Source organism: Onychomys torridus, unplaced genomic scaffold (assembly GCF_903995425.1).
Source record: "Onychomys torridus unplaced genomic scaffold, mOncTor1.1, whole genome shotgun sequence".
Taxonomy (NCBI): domain Eukaryota; kingdom Metazoa; phylum Chordata; class Mammalia; order Rodentia; family Cricetidae; genus Onychomys; species Onychomys torridus.
This window is the reverse complement of record NW_023413825.1, coordinates 880,724-901,700: the sequence shown is the minus strand read 5'-3', so window position 1 is coordinate 901,700 and position 20,977 is coordinate 880,724. Positions and strand designations below refer to the sequence as shown.

Genomic DNA, 20,977 nt, shown 5'->3' with positions numbered 1-20,977 from the left:
AAGCATTATTCCACAGCAGGAGGGTGATCTGTGCCTACCATCCCTATGCATGGTGTCCCATTTTGGGATTTGAACATTTAGGGAAGGACATCTAAGATGTAGGGTATTGATATTACTGATACGCAAGTATAATATGTAAACAAGTGTAAAAAATCAAAATGAGTAGAAAGATCCAATCATATATCCCTAAACCTATGAGTTTCTTAAATAAATCCATGGGCATACAGGGTTCTGCAACATCATTCATTCATTCAATCTCCACATATATCTGAGTTTTTCTGGGAATTATTTTTTATAAAATAGAAGACAACTCATTGTTCTTATGAAATCACTGATTGAGTGGACTTGAATAAAGAAAGATAGAAGGAGAATTCAGGTGTTGGTGGTAACCCCAAGAAGAACAGATAACAATGAAATCAGAGAGTGAAGACATGGGGTCTGTAGAAGAAGAGGTCAGGCAGGAATCAACCCCAACACCAATCCACTGTAAATGTGAGTAGAGAACTGATGGCCGTAAGCCAGGGCAATGTTGACAACTGAAGAGAGAGAGACATACAGTGGAAATAACAAGTGTGGGGATACCAAGAAAATAAAGGTCATATGCAGAACCTCACAAAGTAGGACAGAGAGACACTTACGCCACAATCCTAGGCTGGAGTATGGAAACAGCTGCTCAGGACACAGGGCCTCATCTTAGTCAAGTACTAAAGTCCCATTTAGATGGATCTCTCTCTTCTCTTCTAGCTTTCTTTTGGAAGTGTGGTCGGCTTGCTACCTCTGCCCAGTTGAGCATTGAATCAGTGCCACCCATCGTTGCTGAAGGGAAAAGTGTTCTCCTCCTTGTCCACAATCCCCCGGAGAATATTGTGGGCTTTGTCTGGTTCAAAGGAATGACTATGCTCAAGAACCTTATGGTTGCCCGATACATATTAGGCAGGAAATCAACTGTATGGGGGCCTGCATATGGTGGCAGAGAGACCTTGTACAGTGATGGATCCCTATTGCTACATGATGTCACTCCAAAAGACCATGGATTGTACACCCTACTAATTCTGAGATCAGATATGAGAAGTGAAGATGCACAAGTGCAACTCCAGGTGGACAGTAAGTGACTCTCTGTAACTGTTCAGTGCTGGATGTGGCTTAGACACATAGGACTGTCATGGCTGCCTCCCTTCCCCCTGCACTTTGTCCCCATGTGGAGGTTTGAACACTTAGTGCAGAACACACTGGTAGAGACAAATGTGCATAGACCATCTTCCATCTTCTGACTCCACCTTCATCAAGGAAAAACTTGATGGAAAGTAACTCAGCCAAATATGTCAGAGTCAACTCAGTCTCCTGGGGCTCTAGAACAGGGAGGATTAAATCCTGTCTTCTTTCCAAGGCTGGACTAAAGTGATGCAGGGGAACATATTACTAATGCTCTGTTCTCACATCCTCTTAAAGCTGCTAAAGAACAATGGTTTCAGAGCATCCATGTAAAACTGTGGTATTTATTTGCCCCAATTTGAGAGTGTCATAAATAAAATCCAAGAACTGGTTCAAAGGTCATTGAGAAGGGCTTCCTATTGGCTTGGTCTTCATGCTTGCTCAGCCAGTTTTCTTATATCACCCAGGACTCCTAGCCCAGGGCTTGAACTTCCTGCAATGGTCTGAATCCTTTTGCATCAATTACCAACTTAAAAATACAGTATAGTTTTTCCCAGAAGCCAATCTGGTGGTGGCATTTTCAAGTGAGGCCTTGTCTTCCAAAATGACTGTAGCTTGTGTCAAGTTTACATAAAAACAGCCAGCCTAGTACCCAGGTCTTTTAAATATCTGAGCTGGTCTTGAAGAACAGGCTGATACCAGCTCCCTCAAGCTCCAGGACTATGAGCAGCCAGTGAAAGTTTCAGACCTGTTGAATTCAAGGGAGGCATCATCTAAAACCCCAGTGTACAGGAGTGTGTGTAGTTTCTGACTGAGAACAGTGAGAGAGCAGCCATGTAGACACCAAAAGGTACAGGTTTAGGTCATTTTAAGTCAGATAGACACATACACAGCTGCAAATATAGGCTGAATGATGAATCCATTTGCTCAGGATGGAGGTCACCATCTATTCATAAAGCACAATGATCTCCATGTGATGGCTTTTCTCTTTTTTCTTCCAGCTTCTCTTTCTCTGTCCTGTAACCCTCTCACTTCCTCCCAATTAATGATCCAATTGGAGCCACGCTATGCTGCTGAAGGGGAAGATGTAATTTTCCAAGTTCATAATCCTCCAGAAGATATGCAAGCCTTTTCTTGGCAAAAATCAAAGTATAGGACTGAGTTTCTTAAAATTGTAGAATACAGTAGAGCCATGAATTTCCTTTCCTGGGGGCCTGCACACAGAGGAAGAGGGATGCTGTACAATAATGGATCCATGATGCTCCGGAATGTCACTGAGAAGGATGCAGGAACATACACACTATCAGTTATAAACAAAGATGCCAAAATTGAAAAAGCATATGTGGAACTTGATGTAAAAAGTAAGTGAATCTCTATGGTCTTCAACTTCTGGGTGTGGCATATCCTACTTCATACACTAAACTCTCAGGATTGGGCTGTGCCTGCTCTCTCCCTGACTGCATTGTGTCATAGGGTTTGTGACACTACTGCAGGATAAACATGGGGAAGACAAACTATAATAGATCAGAATCACTAACATGTATTTACCTGGAGATAGGAAGAAATGTGCTGGATTAACCCAGAACCAGGTTGTCAGTTGCAGCTCAGATTCTTAGAGCTCTCACCATGCACATATCTGCAGAAGGACTCAGTGGGAGTCAGGCAGTCCCTGGCTGATTAAACCATTGGGTTCTCACAGAGAGCACCAGAAATCCAAGGCTGCAAAACATTGCCCCAGGCTGAGCTTCATGGTGACATGGGGGGGGGGGGGTGAGGCTTTTTGAAACTGTTTGATTAGATTTCCTGTGAGAACTAATGGAACAAGATTTAATGACAAAGTTATGGTACTGACTGTCCCATAGAGTGTAGAATTAGCTGTGTACTGACATCACAGGTTCATTTAGGTAGGTCTACTATGCCTCTCCTTCACCTGAGGCTCAGTGGACAGGTGACTGGCCCGTTAGCCTATTCTGATGGGCTTGAGACTTTACAGGAAATTCAAGGCTCCAATTAAATAAACAAGTGAAGCAGATACTCCAGATTCCTCCTATACCTCATGGAGTCCAGCCTATAGAAATTTTCTTCTGGAAAATAGTAACAGATGCTCCTGATTTGAGCAGCTTACCATCCCATTGTCAGACCATTGCTCATAACTAAGCTTAAGTCATGGATATGGCAATGATCATGCATTGTGTGTGTATTATAGGGAAACTGAGACACAGGAAAATAGTACCTGAATTAGGGTAACATAATTCCTGGTTAGGAGATCCAAAATAAAAGATATGTTTTTAGATTCTCCCTCCCGGAAGCTTTATAAATTGTGAACTACAGATGGTCTAGTTGAGTTCTCCAGACTCCTGTCATTTGGTACCCTCATCTGTTTCTTTACAGAGTATGTGTCACAGCCCTTTGTACAAATCTCTGATACCACAGTCACAGGACGTAGATCTGTGATCTTCACCTGCATTTCACCTGATTCTAATGTCTCTATCCGTTGGATCTTCAATAACAAGAATCTGAAGCTCACAGAGAGGATGACTTTGTCCCCTACCAAGTGTGGACTCAGAATATATCCTGCTGGGTTTGAGAATGCTGGAGAGTATAAATGTGAGGTTTTCAACAGAATCAGTTTAAGGACCAGTCTCCCAGTCTCCTGGCCATGATGAGTGAGTGACCTCTCCTCTCATTCGACAGTAGAATTTTGGTATTTTTATATCAATGGGGTACAAAATGGAGAAAAGTTATGTGGTGAAAATGATTAGTTACTAACCAGGTAGAACCAGCATGGTGACTCAAACCTATAATCCTAGGATGTGTGTGCAAGAGAAAGCCAGAATTTAAAGTGAGGTGGTCTTAAAAGGAGAATAAAGACATCAATATGGTAAACAAAAATTCAAAGGCCTTAAGAGCTTAGGTTGTGGTTTTAATATATAATGATCCCTCAGAATTTATGGGCACTGATTTCAGGAGTCTTCAAATTTTGGATGCTCTGAGTCTACTCTGAAAATGATGTAATGTTTGCACTGAGAAAGACATGCTCTCATATGTTCAAAATACATGCAATATTTAACTATTTCATCTAAGCCCAATGCTGCCTGCACATTTTTCATCAAGGTAAAGTGAGGAAGAGTGACAGGAAAAGGGTCTGTCCTTGATTTACTGTGGACTTAGCTGATTACTAAATAGCTTTGATAAACAGTTTGTTTAATGCACAGATGTAAAATCCTTCATGTAAGAATAGTCATACTGTTTTTTTCCTGAGAGTGGCATTCACAGTGGGACCTTGTACATGAGTCATTTTCCTATCATTATATATTTCTTGCATTTTTTAATCCCTTTCATATAATACAATACCAGCACATTTTCCCATTCCATCACTCCTTCCTAAGCTTCACTTCCCCTCTACCCTAGATCCACTGTTCTTCTGTTTCTCTTCAAATAATGAGCAGGTTTCCCAGGGATATCTATAGAACATGACATTGCATGTTAGACTTGCCACAATACCTTATATAAAAGCTGGGGGGAGAAGCAACCCTACAGGAAGAAATTGGGTCGAAAGTGCAGGCAACAAAGTCAAAGATGTTCCCATTTCCAGTGTTAAGAGTTCCAGAAGAATACCCATCTATATTACCATTGCTTATATGATGAATCCCTAGTGCAAATCCATACAGGGCCTGTTATCATCACTTCATTCTCTTGATACTCTATGATCTATACTTGACTGTTTCTGTGTTGCATGTTTTCATGGTGTCCTTGACCCCACTGGTTACTACATTCCATCCTTCCCCTATTCTGTTGGATTCCACTGCTCTCCCAAGTGTGTGGCTGTATGTTTTTGCATCTGTTCACATGTGTTGCTGGTTAAAACCTCTTTGGTTACTAGTAGGCTGGGCACTGAATTACTAGTATCAGAGAATATCATTAATAATCATTTCATTGAAATGTTTTTCCAGTCATGTGTTTTTCCATCCTGAATTTTTGTGCTGTCTAGCCTCTAGTCCATGGCCATCCAGGCAGTATCATGTAAAGGCTCTCTCTCATGGCATGGGCTTTAATTTGCATCAGTCATTGGTTGGCCAATACCACAAGTTCTATTTTACCATTACTCCAGTACATATTTCTGGAAGGACAGATGGTAGGTGAAATATTTTGTGGTTGGATTGGTATTCCAGACCCACTAGTAGAAGTCTTCTGTGGTTACAGAGATGGATGGTGCTGGCTACCTAGCCCTCACTGTTAGTAGTCTTTTCTAGGGTCATTCTTGTATATCCCAGAGAGTTTCCACTATAGTAGGTTTCCACATTGCTCCCCAAATTCCCCAACAACCTAGTCATTAATGCAAGTACTCTCTCCTTCCATCCATCCCAACTTCCCCATCTGCTTACTACGCTTCACACCCCAATCTGCCCCTCATCCATCCACAAAATAATTTCTAATTCTTCTTCCCAGGGAGATACATGGGTACTGCTTGAGCCTTCCTTGTTACTTAGCTTCACTATGCATGTGACAAACAGGACATCTAATGGTTTCTGTACAGTATTAGTTTAAAGAAGTAGAGCTCATGTGGCTATGTTTGTTCACTAGAATGTTTAGCATTTTCTAAAAGTAAGTTCATGTCAACTTCAGGACTATTTTACAGATATTTAGTTTTCCAACTTTTATTTGTGTTGCCTAATTGTTCTGTCTAGGATATCTAAGAGAATATTCAAGACAAGTGGACACTGCAGCATGCTTGTCTTGATCCTGGTCTTCGAGGGAAAGCTGTCAATGTCCACACTGAGTACTGAGTTGTCAGTGGATTTGGACGTGTGCTGCTAATGCACTGGCCTCTCTTCTACACCTAGTTTGTTTTCATCATTAAAAACTGTTCACTTTTGTAAACTTTATTGATTCAGGCTCATGAGTTATTCATGGAATCAATTTTGTGTTTCCTTATGCTTCTATCTCTGTAGGTTCTAGGACCTAGGTATTTGTCTATTTTATGTAAATGACTATAAAATTACCCCCATGACTATTGTGTAGTCATGAAAATTTTAGTAATCTGAGAAATGGACAGCAAGTTCCCAAAATTTACTACTAGTATTCATAATGTTACTCTTTTAACATCACATTTAATACAATGAAAGGTTGTCAATGCCAGCATTCTCTTTGAAGAATGAACGTATTCATTTTGTAGAAAATAGATTATTTTTTCCCACAATATATACTCTTTATATTTTGGCCTCTCTCAACACTTCCCATTTCATCCCCACATGCTCTGCCAAGGGGAAACACTCCGTTTATTTCTCTCATTAAAGTAGAATAGCCCTCAAAGACAAAAACACTAAAAATGACAAAATAAAACATAACAAGTTGACACAAAAACTATCTTATTGATGTTGGACCCTGCAATCACAAAGGGGCAAAAGAATCTCAGGAGAAGACACAATAGTCAGAGACCCACTTTTTGTCCTAATTAGCAGTTTCATAGAAATATTATAATACACATGCAGAGGATCTTTTGCCCACTCATGTATGCCCTGTGCATGCTGATCTTATGCAGTAACCTCTCCTGAGGATTAGAACATATAGTACTTTATGATTCTATGTAAGCTCACAATAGAGGGAAACAAACAATTGTTGTACCTAGTTGTGATTCTTACAAACTACAGAAATTATCAGCATGGCACAATATCCCTAAATATGCAAGAGTGCCAGTTAATTTTGAAGGAAACCCAAAACTGTGTATTTGGACTTCAGGCTGCCCAAAAGGATGTAAATCACGGCTGGTACTGGAATGCAATCAACTGTACATGAATAGTGATATTATGGGTCCTAGAGGAAAACCTATAATGTGCTCTTTCCAAAACCAGTGTTTTGAGATTCATTCTAAATACACATGCTTATTCCCAAAGACAAATGTAGCCCTAGCCCTACATTAAAAAATGCTTTATTTTTCACAGACATGGGCCACCAAAAAATCTAAAATTAATCCAAAAGCAATAAATAGTAGATTCTTGGTGGAAGGTATAGGAATGTCTCCCATAGAATGACAGTTTGAATTCTTGAACCATAGGGAGTTGCACAACTATGACCTCTTAGGCCTGGTATGGGTTGGTGTGGCATGGTTGGAGGAAGTTTGTCACTGGGGAGGTAGGCTTTGAAGTATCATATTGTCAAGCTACTCCCAGTGTGGCACACAGTCACTTTCTGCTGCATGATGAGGCCATGGCTTTTGTGTCTTTTAACAACAATAAAACTCTAACTTAAGCTTTGGTTATCTGTCCTAAAGCTGCAGACCTGTGTTTTAAAACAAAGGTGAAGTGTCTATGAATTGATACTGGTTAAGAGGAGAGGAACTCAGAGAACAGCTGTAAATTCCAAAGACAAGAGTTGGAGCATGACTCAGAGTTTGTGCTTGCAGAGTACCTAGACAGGACAGAGAGGAACAGCAGTTCAGCAGCAGGAGGCTCTTGGTGATCAGGGAATGTTAAAAGGAGTGGGGAAAAGCCAGAGTGTTCCCTACTCAAAGTTAGTCACCATTAGTCATTATATTTAGAAGACCGAAGTTTTAATTATTATAGGGTGATTCTCCAAATGAAAATCCAACCATAGTGGGCCAAGACATGTCTGAGTAGGTGAAGGCATTTGCTGCTAAGGCTGACATTTTGAGTCAATCCACATCCCACATTTTTCAGGGATAGCTCCAGCTCCATTGTGCCTTCTGACTTCCATAACTGTACAGTAGGATTTTCCTTTGCACAGAGAAAGAAAATGAGAAAGAAGGGCTGAGGAAATTACTCAGTGGTTAAGTACACCTGCTGCTCTTCCAGAGGACCTAAGTTCAGGTCCCAGCAGCAGTATTAGGTAGCTTCACCACCATCTTTCTATAACTCCAAATCCAGGAGATTTCACAAAGTTCTCTGGTGCCAGTAGACTCTTGCACATAGTTTATACAGAATCACACACATACAGAAAATAAAATAAATCTAAGAAAAATAAAATGAGAAAGAGATTGCCCAGGGATTCTAGAGGTAGCAAACAGAAAAGGCATCACCCTTAAAGAAAATGCTCTTAGTTGTGAGAAGATCTGAAAGCAGTTGAGTTGAACCATTCATAAACCTGAGAACACAATTCCATACAGGGTGACTTGCTCAGGAGCACTTACTGAAAAGATGTCATGTCACATTGCTTTTCTCCACCAAATTCTGTATTACCACCCAGACACTCACATTGAATCTACAGGATGAACACATCTGCTGAGGACATAGGCCCAGCATTCCATGAAATACACAATGACCAATATTGCTCTCTTTTCTCTCTGGCCATAGTTTTGATTTATTTTTTTCAAAAAATTTACAAGATCTGTTGATGTTCGTGAGTGTTTGCCTGCATTTGTGTCTGTGTACCACCTACATGCAATGGATACAGAGTTCAGGAGAAGCATTGGTTCCCTAGAATTGGAGTTAAATGTTATGGTGAGCCACCCTCTAGGTGTTGGGAATTGAAATGTTTTATCTTAATTAACCCTGCTGAGAGCAGATGTATGGTAGGGTAAATTGGCCAAATGATCAGAAAAAGCCCAGAGCCTGGGCAGTGATGGCTCATGCCTTTAATCCCAGCACTTGGGACGTGGATGCAGGCAGATCTCTGTGAGTTTAAGGCCAGCCTGTTCTAGAGAACAAGTTCCAGGACAGGATCCAAAGCTACACAGAGAAACCCTGCCTCTAAAAAAAGAAAAAGAAAAGGAAAAAGCTCAGATTGTCTGAAACAGAATAAATGCAGCCCTAAGAACAACCTTGGGACTCAGAGAGAGTCTAGAAAGGGAAGTACGGAGTCTTTTTATTATGACATTTTCTAGTAATTTTACATAACAACCACAGATACCCCTCTCCTCCAACTTCCTGCCCCACCCCCAGCCTTCTCCCCCCAACCCACTCAGCATTCCCATCTCCTCCAAAGCAAGGCCTCCCATAGGGAGTGAGCAGAGCCTGGTACCTTCAGTTGAGGCAGCTCCAAATGCTTTTCCCTGCACCAAGGCACAGTCAGATGTACTCCCATAGACACTGGGCTCCATAAAGCCTGGACATTCACCAGGGATGGATTCTGATCCCACTGTCAGGGGTCCTCTTCAGCAGGTCAACCTACACAACTGTGGTGCCTGTGCAGAGGGCCTAGGGTAGTCCCAAGGAGGCTCCATAACTATTGGTCCACAGTTCATGAGTTCCCACTAGTTTGGCTTGATTGTCTCTGTATGTTTGTCCATCATGATCTTGATGCCCCTTGCTCATAAAATCTCACATCTCACTCTGACTGGACTCTAGGAGCTCAATCTGTTGCTTGTCTATGGGTCTCCACATATGTTTATCCTTGTGGATTCCTGGGAATTTCCCTAGAACCAGGTTTCTCCCTTCCCCTATAATGTCAAGCTCTATCAAGATAACTCTTTCATTGCTCTCCCACTTTGTCCCTTCCCAAGCTTGACCATAGTGGTCCCTCATGTGCTCATCCCTCACTACCTCCCCTCTCTTGTCCCCCTCATCCTCAGTTTACTCATGGAGATACCCTCTGTCTCCCCATCCTAAGGTGATCAATGCATCCTTCTTAGGGTCCTTCTTCTTTTCTATCTTCTTTAGAGCTGTGGTTTGTAGTCTGATTATCTTTGCTTCACATTGTCTTTGCTTTACATCTAGTATCCACTTATGAGTAAGTACATACCATGTCATGTCAGAGTTTGGGAGTCTATTTCCACCACTGTATCTTCAACAGCCTAGATTCTCTCATCCATCTCTTACATTCTGTTGGTTATGCTTGTGTCTGTAGTTCCTGTTTCTTTACCCAGACTTTTCATTTCCAGCATTCCCTTGGTTTGTGTCTTCTTTATTGCCTCCATTTCAATTTTCAAGTCCTTCACTTGTTTGACTGTTTTTTCTTGCATTTCCTGACTTTCTTTAAGGTATTTATTGGTTTCTTCAAAATTTTTGTTTGTATTGCCCTGGAATTCTTTTTTTTTTTTTTTTTTGAGTTTCTATTTTTTTTATTTCATATTTTTTTTTAAATCCCGATATTTGTGTTTCAATTTTACATATCAGCCATGGGTTCCCCTGTCCTCCCCCCCTCCTGCCCCCGTCCCTGCCTTCCCCCCAGCCCCTTCCTCTGATTCCCATCTCCTCCAGGGCAAACACTCCCCTGGGGATTCAGCTCAACCTGGTAGATTCAGTCCAGGCAGGTCCAGTCCCCCCGTTCCAGGCTGAGCAAAGTGTCCCCACATAAGTCCCAGGTTCCAAACAGCCAGCTCATGCACTAAGGACAGGTCCAGGTCCCACTGCCTGAGTCCAAACAGTTCAAGCTATTCAATTGTCTATCTTATCCAGAAGGCCTGATCCAGTTGTGGGCTACACAGCTTTTGGTTCATAATTAATGTGCTTCCATTTGTTTGGCTATTTGTCCCTGTGCTTTTTCCAATCTTGGTCTCAACAATTCTTGTTCATACATTCCCTCCTCTTTCTCACCAATTGGACTCCAGGAGCTCCATCTGGGGCCTGGCCAAGGATCTCTGCATCCACTTCCATCAGTTATTGGATGAGAGTTCTAGCACGACAGTTAGGGTGTTTGGCCATCTGATCACCAGACTAGGTCAGTTCGGGCTATCTCTCTGGAATTCTTAAGAAATTTTTCATTTCCTCTTGAAAGTACTCTTTCATCCTTTTTGTTTGTTTGTTTTTTTGAGACAGGGTTTCTATGTGTAGTTTTACACCTTTCCTGGAACTCATTTTGTAGACCAGGCTGGCCCGGAACTTAGATATCCGCCTACATCTGCCTATTGAGTGCTAGTATTAAAGGTGTGTGCCACCACTGCCCAGCTCTTTCATCTTAATAGAGTCAATTTTAGGGTCATTTTCTTTTTCTTCTTCTACATTGAGGTATTCAGGTCTTGCTGTGTTAGAAGCACTAGGTTCTATTGGTACCATATTGGTCTTTATGTTGTTGTTGACTGCATTCTTTCAGGGCAACTAAACATCTCTTTCACAAATTGGTGCAAAGACTGTCTGTGTCTCAAGGAGCCACTCTTGATTCATTTGGCATTAGTGGTGTTTGTTTCTCAGGGAGCTGCTGGGGTCTTGGGTGGGGGATGGATGGGTTTGGGAAACAGAGTGGGCCTTGTAGATTAGAGGGTCTGATGGGGTGGTTGTGGTCTTCCCTCCTGGCCTGTAACTGAGGCTGCAATGAGTGGAGGGATTGGGTGAGATAACCATTTAACCATTTTTTTGTTTTTGTTTTTTCAAGACAGGATTTCTCTGTAGCTTTGGAGCATGTCCTGGAACTCACTCTGTAGACCAGGTTCACTTCGAACTCACAGTTATCAGTTGCCTCTGCATCCCGAATGCTGGTATTAAAGGTGTACACCACCACAGACCTGCCAGGTCAACCATTTTTAACAGAAGTGAAACTACACAGAGTATAGAAAACTCAAATGAAAATATGCTGGGGACATATGCTCAGTGGATATAAGCCAATTTTTCTGATGAACTTGAGAGTTCACAGGAAGTTTAGGGTCCCCAAGGGGAGGTACAGAGGAGAAAGTTACTCCAGGCAGCTGCTTTTCCTCAGGGCACCTACCTAGAGAATATTCCTCTGCAGGTACATAGTAATAGATGCTGCTGACTTGAGCAGCTGCCCCATTACAACAGCAGGTCATTATCATATTGAAGCTTAACTCAGGAACACAATGATGAAAACACACCATTTGAACTAGTGAAGGGAAATAGAGACCCAGGAAAGAGTGGCTGAGTCAGGGTCACATAAGCCATGGGGATCAGATCTGAACCACAAGTAATATCTCTGATGTTTCTACCCTCAAAGCTTTATTAAGTGTCTATTGACTACAGAGGGGCTGGTTGAGATACCTGAAGGACTACTGTCACGTATTCTCACCTTTCCTTCTTTGCAGAGCCAGTGACACAGCCATTTATCCAAGTTTCAGACATCACAGTTACAGTGCAGAGCTCTGTTGTCCTCACCTGCCACTCAGCTGACTTTGGAATCTCCACCTGCTGGATCTTCAATAACCAGAGCCTGCAGCTCAGAAAGAATGACACCCTCCCTGAAAATATGTCCACTCAGCTTAGATCCTGTCAGGAAGGAGGATGCTGGCAAGATCTCCAACCCAGTCAGTTCAAACACCAGTCTCCTTCCTAGTCAGAGTGGCCATGATGAATGAGTGACCCCTTTGATATCATCCTAAAGCAGAATGGTGGCATTTCTCATTTTTTTTGTACTTTGTTTTTTTGTTTGTTTTTTTCTTTCTTTATTTCTTTCTCTTTATTTTTTCTATGCAGCTTTTACATTGTGTTTTTTGGTTACATTTGTTTTCCTGTCTCTTTTCATCCATGCTCCACTTTAAAAACTCTTTCAAAAATAAAACAAAATTTAAGAGAAAGTATTTTAAATAAGGAAAAAATAAAAAGGTTATCATTGAAGATGAAGTGTAACACAAGTCAGGCAGTAATCCCCTTTGTCCACATATCTTTACTTGCAACTGTTCATTGTAAAGTATCATGGGTCTAGTTCAAGGCCTTTGATTCTACTATACTGTTGATACTGGGCCCTCTTTAGGATTCTCCTTGAATACACTGTTCTTGATCTGTGTTGTGGAGATCCTACAGATTTTGGTCTGTGGTCAACTCCCTTCCCATGCTCCAGTAGGTTATAAATGGGGTGTATGCTGGGACAGGCCAAGTCATAACCCTGGTTCTGGAAGTGGGCAACTGTAGGGTTGGCCTGCCAAACAGATCTCCCCTGTCATTACCACCAGGCTGAGCCCTCCATCATTGTTCCATTCAATTTACTTCTTGCAGCAATGAGGGAGAGTTGGGGCTGCTTTACCTGCTATCACTACTGTCTCCCACATCTATACCATTAAGGCCAGCTCTATTGTGATTCCTAGGTGAGTTTGAAGGGCCACTCTTTCACATTGTGCATCTGTCGGTGTGTAGAGACAGCTATCATGCTCACTCTTAAGACCCCAGTGCCGTCTCCTCCATCTGTCTCAGTAGTTGATGAATGGAGGTTGAAGGAGGGCATCTCTCCTCCACCCAAGCTACTACATGTCAGATGAGTAATAGAGACAGCTCTCCTTTGCTCATAACATCTGGCCTGTGTAAGTCTCAACTGTAGCCACTGGGTGGCACTGCTGTGCTGTATAAGTGAGAGGCAAGGTCTGTTTCCTGGGTGGGAATGCTGGAAAGGAAGTGGGTCTGCTTTCTCATCTGCTGCCACCAGTAAGGGGTGAAGTGTAAGGGAGCATCTATCACCTTCCCACACCACTATATTACATACAACCTTGAGGACAGCTCTCTCCTACATTTACAAATTCTGGGCAGGTTAAACCAAGCCTCACTCAAGAGGCTGGGTAAAGCAGACACTGGGAGGCCAACTACTATGATCTGATCCAGGGCAAATAAAAGAAAGCCTCAGAGTAGCCATGGATTAAGAAAACTTTTTCATTGCGGGCATTTAGAAATAAGTTCTATCTATCTGACTTTTAAAAGAAAGAAACACACATGCTTACTGATGGTAACTTTCTCTTTTATTCATCTTAAAAATGGTCTCTGACTCTCTCTGAATCCACACAGCTGCATATCTCCACAATGTTGCATACAGCTAAATATCTTTACATACATACATCTTTTCACATGGACTTTTCTATCTGAGGGGAAAATAAGGCAACACACTTGCTTTCGGCTGGTAACCTAAGAAAAAAGGAACAAGCACGTGCATTCTGAGGGTAACCTTCTCTTTTACTTCAACTTAAATGATCTTTCTTTATAATCTGTATATCCTCACACAGGTACACTCTTTACATACATCTTTTCACATGACTACACATCTTTCTTTCATAAGTATTTCTCTTCTACATCTCTTCTCTATACAGCTTCATCTTCCTTACAGTCTTACAAATCTCCACAAAGTCACAGCTAAATGCCCCATTTACACAGCTCTCTGACCACACAGCACTTTACACAGTTCGTCGGCACAGTTGCTCTATGTAACAGCAGCTCTTTCATACAGCTCTCTCTTTCTTACTCACACATTCATACTTCTACATTGTTCACTCACACTTTATTCACTCACTCTTCACCCACTCCCTCCCTCACACTACTCTCATGCTTCTTCTTCATCTCTCACTCAACAACACACACACACACACACACACACACACACACACACACACACACACCACTCACATTCTAGAGCAAATCTCACCATAGCTCTACACAGCTGTCTTTCTCCACACCACCTCTCCTGGCCACAGCCAAACTCTGGATAATTATAAGTTGCATTTGGGGCCCTAGCCATACTCATAACACAAAATAAGTCACATAGTTTCTCTTAGACTAGTAATATCACATTTACCTATGCACATATCTCTAAGTTGGTGAAGGATCCCAGGCAGTAAACAAGTGTCTGAACCTTGAGAGGTCAGGATACATACAGAAAGAACTACCGCAAGACTTATATTTCAATATAAACAGTCTGGCCTTGATTTAGCAATAAACAGCACCTGGGAATTAATCTTTGTGTATTTTGTGGAGGGGCAGCTCAATCGGTTTTGAATTCATTCTGAGGTATAAAATAAGCTGTCTTAGACAATGTGAATGCTGTTACTTTCCCATGTCAGTAAAGAAGAATGTTCTGGTATTATTTCTGTTCATCAGAATTAGACATCTTGAACAGAATTCATCTTGCTGACCAACCACAGCTAAATGTGTGCCCCCAAAGTGGAAAACACTCAACCAAGGGGCTGTGGATGACCCCACAGCTATTCATGTAGGGGAGTCATACCAGTGAAAACTTCAAAAGTTATGGACAAGAAAAAAAAAGGTCATTCACATTCAGTAACCCCATGGTTTTGTGAAGCCCCCTGCCCACAACAGAGAATCATGAATCTGATAGGTCAACTTGTTAAACACTAGTTGTTGTTGCTGTACATTCCCATGGCCTCCTGCAGATTGACTCTCTTTTGTTCCCCAGGTGGTATGTAGGGCCTGGTCTCCAAAGTGTTGCAACTAATGGGGGGGGGGTGGCAGGGACAGTTCTCCCACTCTTGTGATCTTGGGGCCAGTTGTCACACCTGCCTCAGGCATTGATAGGCACAGAGAAAGGAAAGTTACTCTCCAATGCCCATGTCTTTGGTGGAGAGATGGGTGATACAGACAGTTCCCCATTGTTCAATACTTTGGGGCTTTCTCACCCACACAGGTACTAACAGGGTTGTCTCTATTGTGCTTCTTTGGTGAGGTGCAAGGCCTGTTCTCCCAAGTGTTACAGATGCACTGGTGCCCAGGTTATTAGTTCATGCTTCTGATAGGCTTATGATGTTCACAAGGCAGTCAGGGTACCCAAGGGGAGGACAGAGGACATACATCTTCCTTATGAATGTATGTCCTTAGGGATCAACTCTGGTGAATTCTCTTCTGCAGGCAAGTAGTTACAGATGATGCTGACCCATTCAGCTATTGTGTTCACCTTGAAAAGTTGAGGCTACCATATGGCCATGGCAACATTCATTCAACATGTGTTATATCACCAGGAACTGAGACACTGAAATGCCAGTGTGTTGATCTCCTCACAGAAGCCAGGGGTGACAGACAAGTTGTCTGTGCAAAACCATGTATACAGTTTATTCATCCTGGAGACCTTCTCAGATTTCTGTGAAGGTAGAGCAGCTGTTTTTCAAAGATGGTAATCTCAATCATCAGCAACTTTAGGGGATGTCTGTTCCAGTAAATGAAAATAAATTGACTGTTAGATTTGACTCTAGATTTTGTGCAAAATTCCTGGACTCTGTAACCCAATTGCTGGACAAGAAATCATGTGTTTCTGGAATGTTCTTGCCACTATACAGAAAGGGAAAGGAAAAGGCTTTTAATTCTGTTTTTCAATGGATTCTGCATCTAACACAGGGCTATGTCTGTTCAGGAAGTCACGAATTCAAAGAACTTTTGCGTCTGTATCTCATCATACTCCTTAGAGAGGCAATCTTTATTCAGATTGGCCTTAGATCTTGGGAATGAGAAATAATGGTCTTATATGGGAAATATTAAAGTCCAAAATCCCTACCTTAGTTTTGCCAAGCACACCTCTATCATCTACAAGTAATACTTGCATCAGAAAATATCCACCTGGAGGGCTAGAGAGATGGCTTGTAGTTCAAAACAATGTTTGTCATGGTATGTACTCACTCATAGTAGGATACTAGATATAAAACAAAGATGACTAGACTGCTACAAAACTCCAGGGAAGCTACCTAGAAAACAGGACCTTAGGAAAGACAGAAGGATCACCCAATGACAGAGAAATGGATGAGGTCTACATGAACAACCTGGATGACAGTGGGAGTAATGATGGGCAAGGTTTGAGGGAAAGAGAGCTTAGGGGAACAGGAGATCCCAGCTGGATCAAGAACAGAAAGGGAGAACAAGGAATAACAGACCATGATAAATGAAGACCACATGAGAACAGGAAGAAGCAAAGTGCTAGAGAGGTCCCCAGAAATCCACAATGATACATCCTCTGTAGACTACTGGCAATGGTAGAGAGAAAGCCTGATCTGACCTAGTCTGGTGATCAGATGGCCAAACACCCTAACTGACATTCTGGAACTCTCATTCAATAACTGATGGAAGTGGATGCAGAGATCCTCGGCCAGGCCCCAGGTGGAACTCCAGGAGTCCAATTTTTGAGAAAGAGGAGGGACTGGAAGAGTGTGAATTGTTGAGACCAAGATTGGAAAAGCATAGGGACAAATAGCCAACTAATGGAAACACATGAATTATGAACCAAAAGCTATGGAGCCCCCAGCTGGATCAGGCCCTCTGGATAAATGAGATAATTGAATAGCTTGAACTGTTTGGGAGGCACTCAGGCAGTGGGACCCGGACCTGTCCTTAGTGCATGAGCTAGCTGTTTGGAACCTTAGGCTTACACAGGGACACTTTGCTCAGCCTGGAAGGAGGGCACTGGAGCTGCCTGTACTGAATCCACCAGGTTGAGTTGAATCCCCAGGGGAGTCTTGGCCCTTGAGGAGATGGGAATGGAGGGAGGGGCTGGGGGGGAAGGTGAGGACGGGAGCAGGAGGAGGAGGACAGGGGAACCCATTGCTCATATGTAAAATTAAAACACATATATAATAAAATAAAAAAAGGAAAAAGAAAAAAAATGTTTGCTCTTGTAGAGGAATGAGGTTCTGTTCTCAGGACACCCAAGGCAGCTCATAAGCAATTTGTAATTCCATTTGCAGGAGATCCAATGGCACCTTGTGGCTGCTGTGGGTACCAAGCAGACTTGTGGTTCTCATAAATACTTGTAATAACTGTGCAGCCATAAAAGTAACTGTAGAATCAGAAAGGAAGCAGAAAAGGCAGGCAGGCAGACAGAAAGATAAAGAAAGGAAGGAAGGAAGGAAGGAAGGAAGGAAGGAAGGAAGGAAGGAAGGGAGGGAGGGAAGGAGGGAGGGAGGAAGGAAGGAAGGAAGAAAGAAAGAAAGAAAGAAAGAAAGAAAGAAAGAAAGAAAGAAAGAAAGAGAAAGAAAGAAAGAGAGAAAGAGAGAGAAAGATAGAGAGAGAGAAAGAAAACAATGACCCATATGTCAGGAATTATCTCTTTATGGTCCATATTTGTGAAAGACAGAGCATTAAAGACCAAGAGGATAGTTTTGCTTCAAGCTCACCTGGACTCCTTTTTTGAACTTTTCCTAGATCATTCTGAGATTCATTTTTTTTTTGGGGGGGGGACCTTATCACAGTCACCATCAAATACCTGGAAAAATTGCCCTATATTATGGTCCATTCTGCTAATTTAGCCAGTGACAAGTGCACTCTTGGTCCCATGTTTGATATTTCTGTACAGACAAGCCTGGAGGACAGTGTGTGGATGCATGTCAGGGAAGCTCAATGGAAGGTCCTTTCTGTCCAATCTGTAGGATTTCCTTGACCACCATTGCCTTAGAGGGCCCTGAACCAAGCTCTGAAGTGGACATTAGTCCAAATAGAGGAACACAGCATTTTTTGAGCATTTGGTCTGTGATATCCACTGGAGACAAAGGACATCTGACTCTAGATACTCCGTCTGTATCATCAAGCTCTGCAGCTCAGCTCATACATGGCAAAGACTGATTCTCCCACATAGCACAGGTGGCCCATTATCTCTGAGCAATCTTGTCTTCCTGCATCATCCTGTGATTGATATTTTGCCTCATTCTCTAATGACAAGTATTGAGCCTCAATATTAGAAAGACCAACACTGTTGAAAGTGGCCTTTGCAAGTGTCAGAAGTCCTATAGAGGGCATCTATCTATTGTCTGCACAATACTGCTACCCAAGATCACTTTCACAAGCTACCATTCTAACTCCATTGAGGATAAGGACATGCTTTAAAGCATGTACATGAGAGTCAAAATACAACCTACCTGTAGAGGAAAAAGGTCAAAGCATAACAGAAGTTGGAAGGCTGAAGCTGTCAGAAGGCAACTGGACTCTCACTTTAATGAATGCCATAACTGACAGAGGACTCTATGAGTATAGAACTGGGAACTTAATGAGTGCCACCCAAAGAGATGAATTCATCTTGAACTTTTCCTGTGAGTATTTTCTGATTCATCATAGCTACAACTGCTTAAATGGCAGATGTCTAGAGCCAGGATATCTGGTCCTTCTAGGGTTTGTGACACAGACCCACCACACAGACAACTAAGGTGGCCTGAGAATTCTGGCATATGCCAAACACATGCAGCCATGCCGAGCATTGAGCTAGAATATGCTGGAAGGACTACTGCCTTAGAGAGGCTCAGAGTGATAGAGATGGCAGGTATCTCAGATTTGGTACAGTGCACCCATGTACACTGTACATTGCACAGTGGGGCTGTTTTATGTGCTGTGTTTTATGTACTCTTCTACTGATCTGCACATCAGCTCTGAGTGGTATATTTTCAACTAAGGTTATACCAGAGACAGGATCACCTTCTATAGACCAGGACTTCCCCTTCCTTCTGCTGACATCACATGCTGTTTTATTCTTTTTGCCCCAGATTGTTCAAATGACCTGATTATATCCCTTGCATGTATTCAATTTTATCCAGGATAAAACCTCAACCTCTTCTTCCTTGTTGCCTCTCACCCACCTGCACAGTACTCTTTTCTTCTCAGTGGGGAGTCCCAGATATCCTGCCAAGTGCACTTTATTCCCAACAACACTATTAATATTTAAAGATCCTATATCTTCTGGATAAGAACTCAGCCATTGGCATCAATAGGACCAAAGCAAAGAAAATTACAGGTCTTCGGAAGTGGATCCCAGAAATGACAACACTGGGCTTTGGGATGAAATCTTGGTTTTACAAATAAGATACAGAAATTAATTCCCAGCCTGTGTCATGGGCACAAAAAAAATCCCAATCTTCTCAAATTATTACTGCTATGATTCTTCCTCATCTTTTTAAACTCTTATTTCTCTTGGGTGATCCTGGACTGGTGTTAGAATGGGAACTTATAAGGTTCTACAAGAGTGAGGAACTTCCAAGGTAAAGACTTTACTAAAATGGAGTAGACTGTTCATTCTGTCACTAACTCATTCCTTCATGTCCCCTCTATTTGCTCTCATGAGCATCACAATGCAGCAGGATAGCCGAATCTCTGAAACATGCCCAAGTTCTTTTATACACAATGCTCCCAGCTCCTGTCTTGTCTAAGCTGGTGATTGACTTCTGCTCTGATTCCAATGGAGCCAGAAGAGACAGGTGATAAATGTCCCTGGGAGGCCTGTGCTGAGTCATGATGAAACATGTTTTGATGATGCTGTTTCCATAAGCCTTCACAATGTCTGTTGTGGACATCACAGTATCCCTGAGCTCAGTATCTGGGAAGTGAGAAAAGTGATACTCAAAGGATCAGAATAAAATGTTTTTAACATAAAAATAAATATGTGTGCAATACTAATGATAATAGTAATATTTGCAGAAGAGTCATGAATTAGAGAGAGAGCGGAAGGAATGGGAAGAGGAGGAGGAGAAGACTGAGAAATGGAAAATGATGTAAACACATAAGGGTATAGAAAGTTATAACAGAATACTTTTAAAAGCTTTAAAAAGAAGTGAAAATTAGAGAGAGCTAGGGAGAGTGAGAGAACAAGAAAAAGCTGCTATGAGCCCGATCATGGAGGGAGGCTAAGACGCCTCTTCTGAGAGCACTCTCCATTTCTGGGCAACATCAAAATTGAGCAGTCTTCTTCAGATTCCTGGCACAAAAGAAATGGCTGATCTACTATAACCTTATAAGGGAAGAGGGAAATTTCACACCATATGTTTACTTCAATGTAGTATAAGTGACAAGACGCATGGAGGAGCCAGGTGTTGTAAGCTGAGAGTAGTGGTTCACAGCAGAGACAGCAACTACACTCTCTGTCCTAGAGTGGGCTGCAGGAGATATGGCATGACTAAGGCTATGGGAATCTGGGCTAAAGCTGCAAACTTGTGTCCTAACACAAAGATACAGAGACCATGACTTGACAGTGGATGGGATCTCAGAGTATGGCTGGAGTCTTTTAAGAATGGAGTTTGAAATGAGACTAAGAGTTTGTTCATGGAACCTAAAGGAGAAGACAGAAGGGACAAAGGTTCAGCAGTAGGAAGCCCTTTGTGAACTGGAAAGAGTAAAGGGAGAAGGAACCACATTGCTTTCCACTCCAAGTTCATTGTCATTGGCCATTTTGTTCTGAAGACTGATGTTCCCAACTGTGGTAGGGTCATTATCTAAATGAAAATTAAAGCTGGATAGGCTACTAAAATGGC

At 42.1% G+C, this 20,977-nt stretch overlaps 1 protein-coding gene across 1 annotated transcript in view; it reads left to right on the top strand.

The window, feature by feature from the left end:
* LOC118576500 (pregnancy-specific glycoprotein 22-like) overlaps positions 1-20,977 on the top strand; it is a 44,394-nt gene that overhangs the window by 4,795 nt on the left and 18,622 nt on the right. The window contains exons 4-6 of the mRNA XM_036176749.1: positions 759-1,104; positions 2,154-2,513; positions 3,544-3,759. Coding sequence (XP_036032642.1) covers positions 759-1,104; positions 2,154-2,513; positions 3,544-3,759 — 922 coding nt within the window. The remainder of the gene's footprint in view (positions 1-758; positions 1,105-2,153; positions 2,514-3,543; positions 3,760-20,977) is intronic.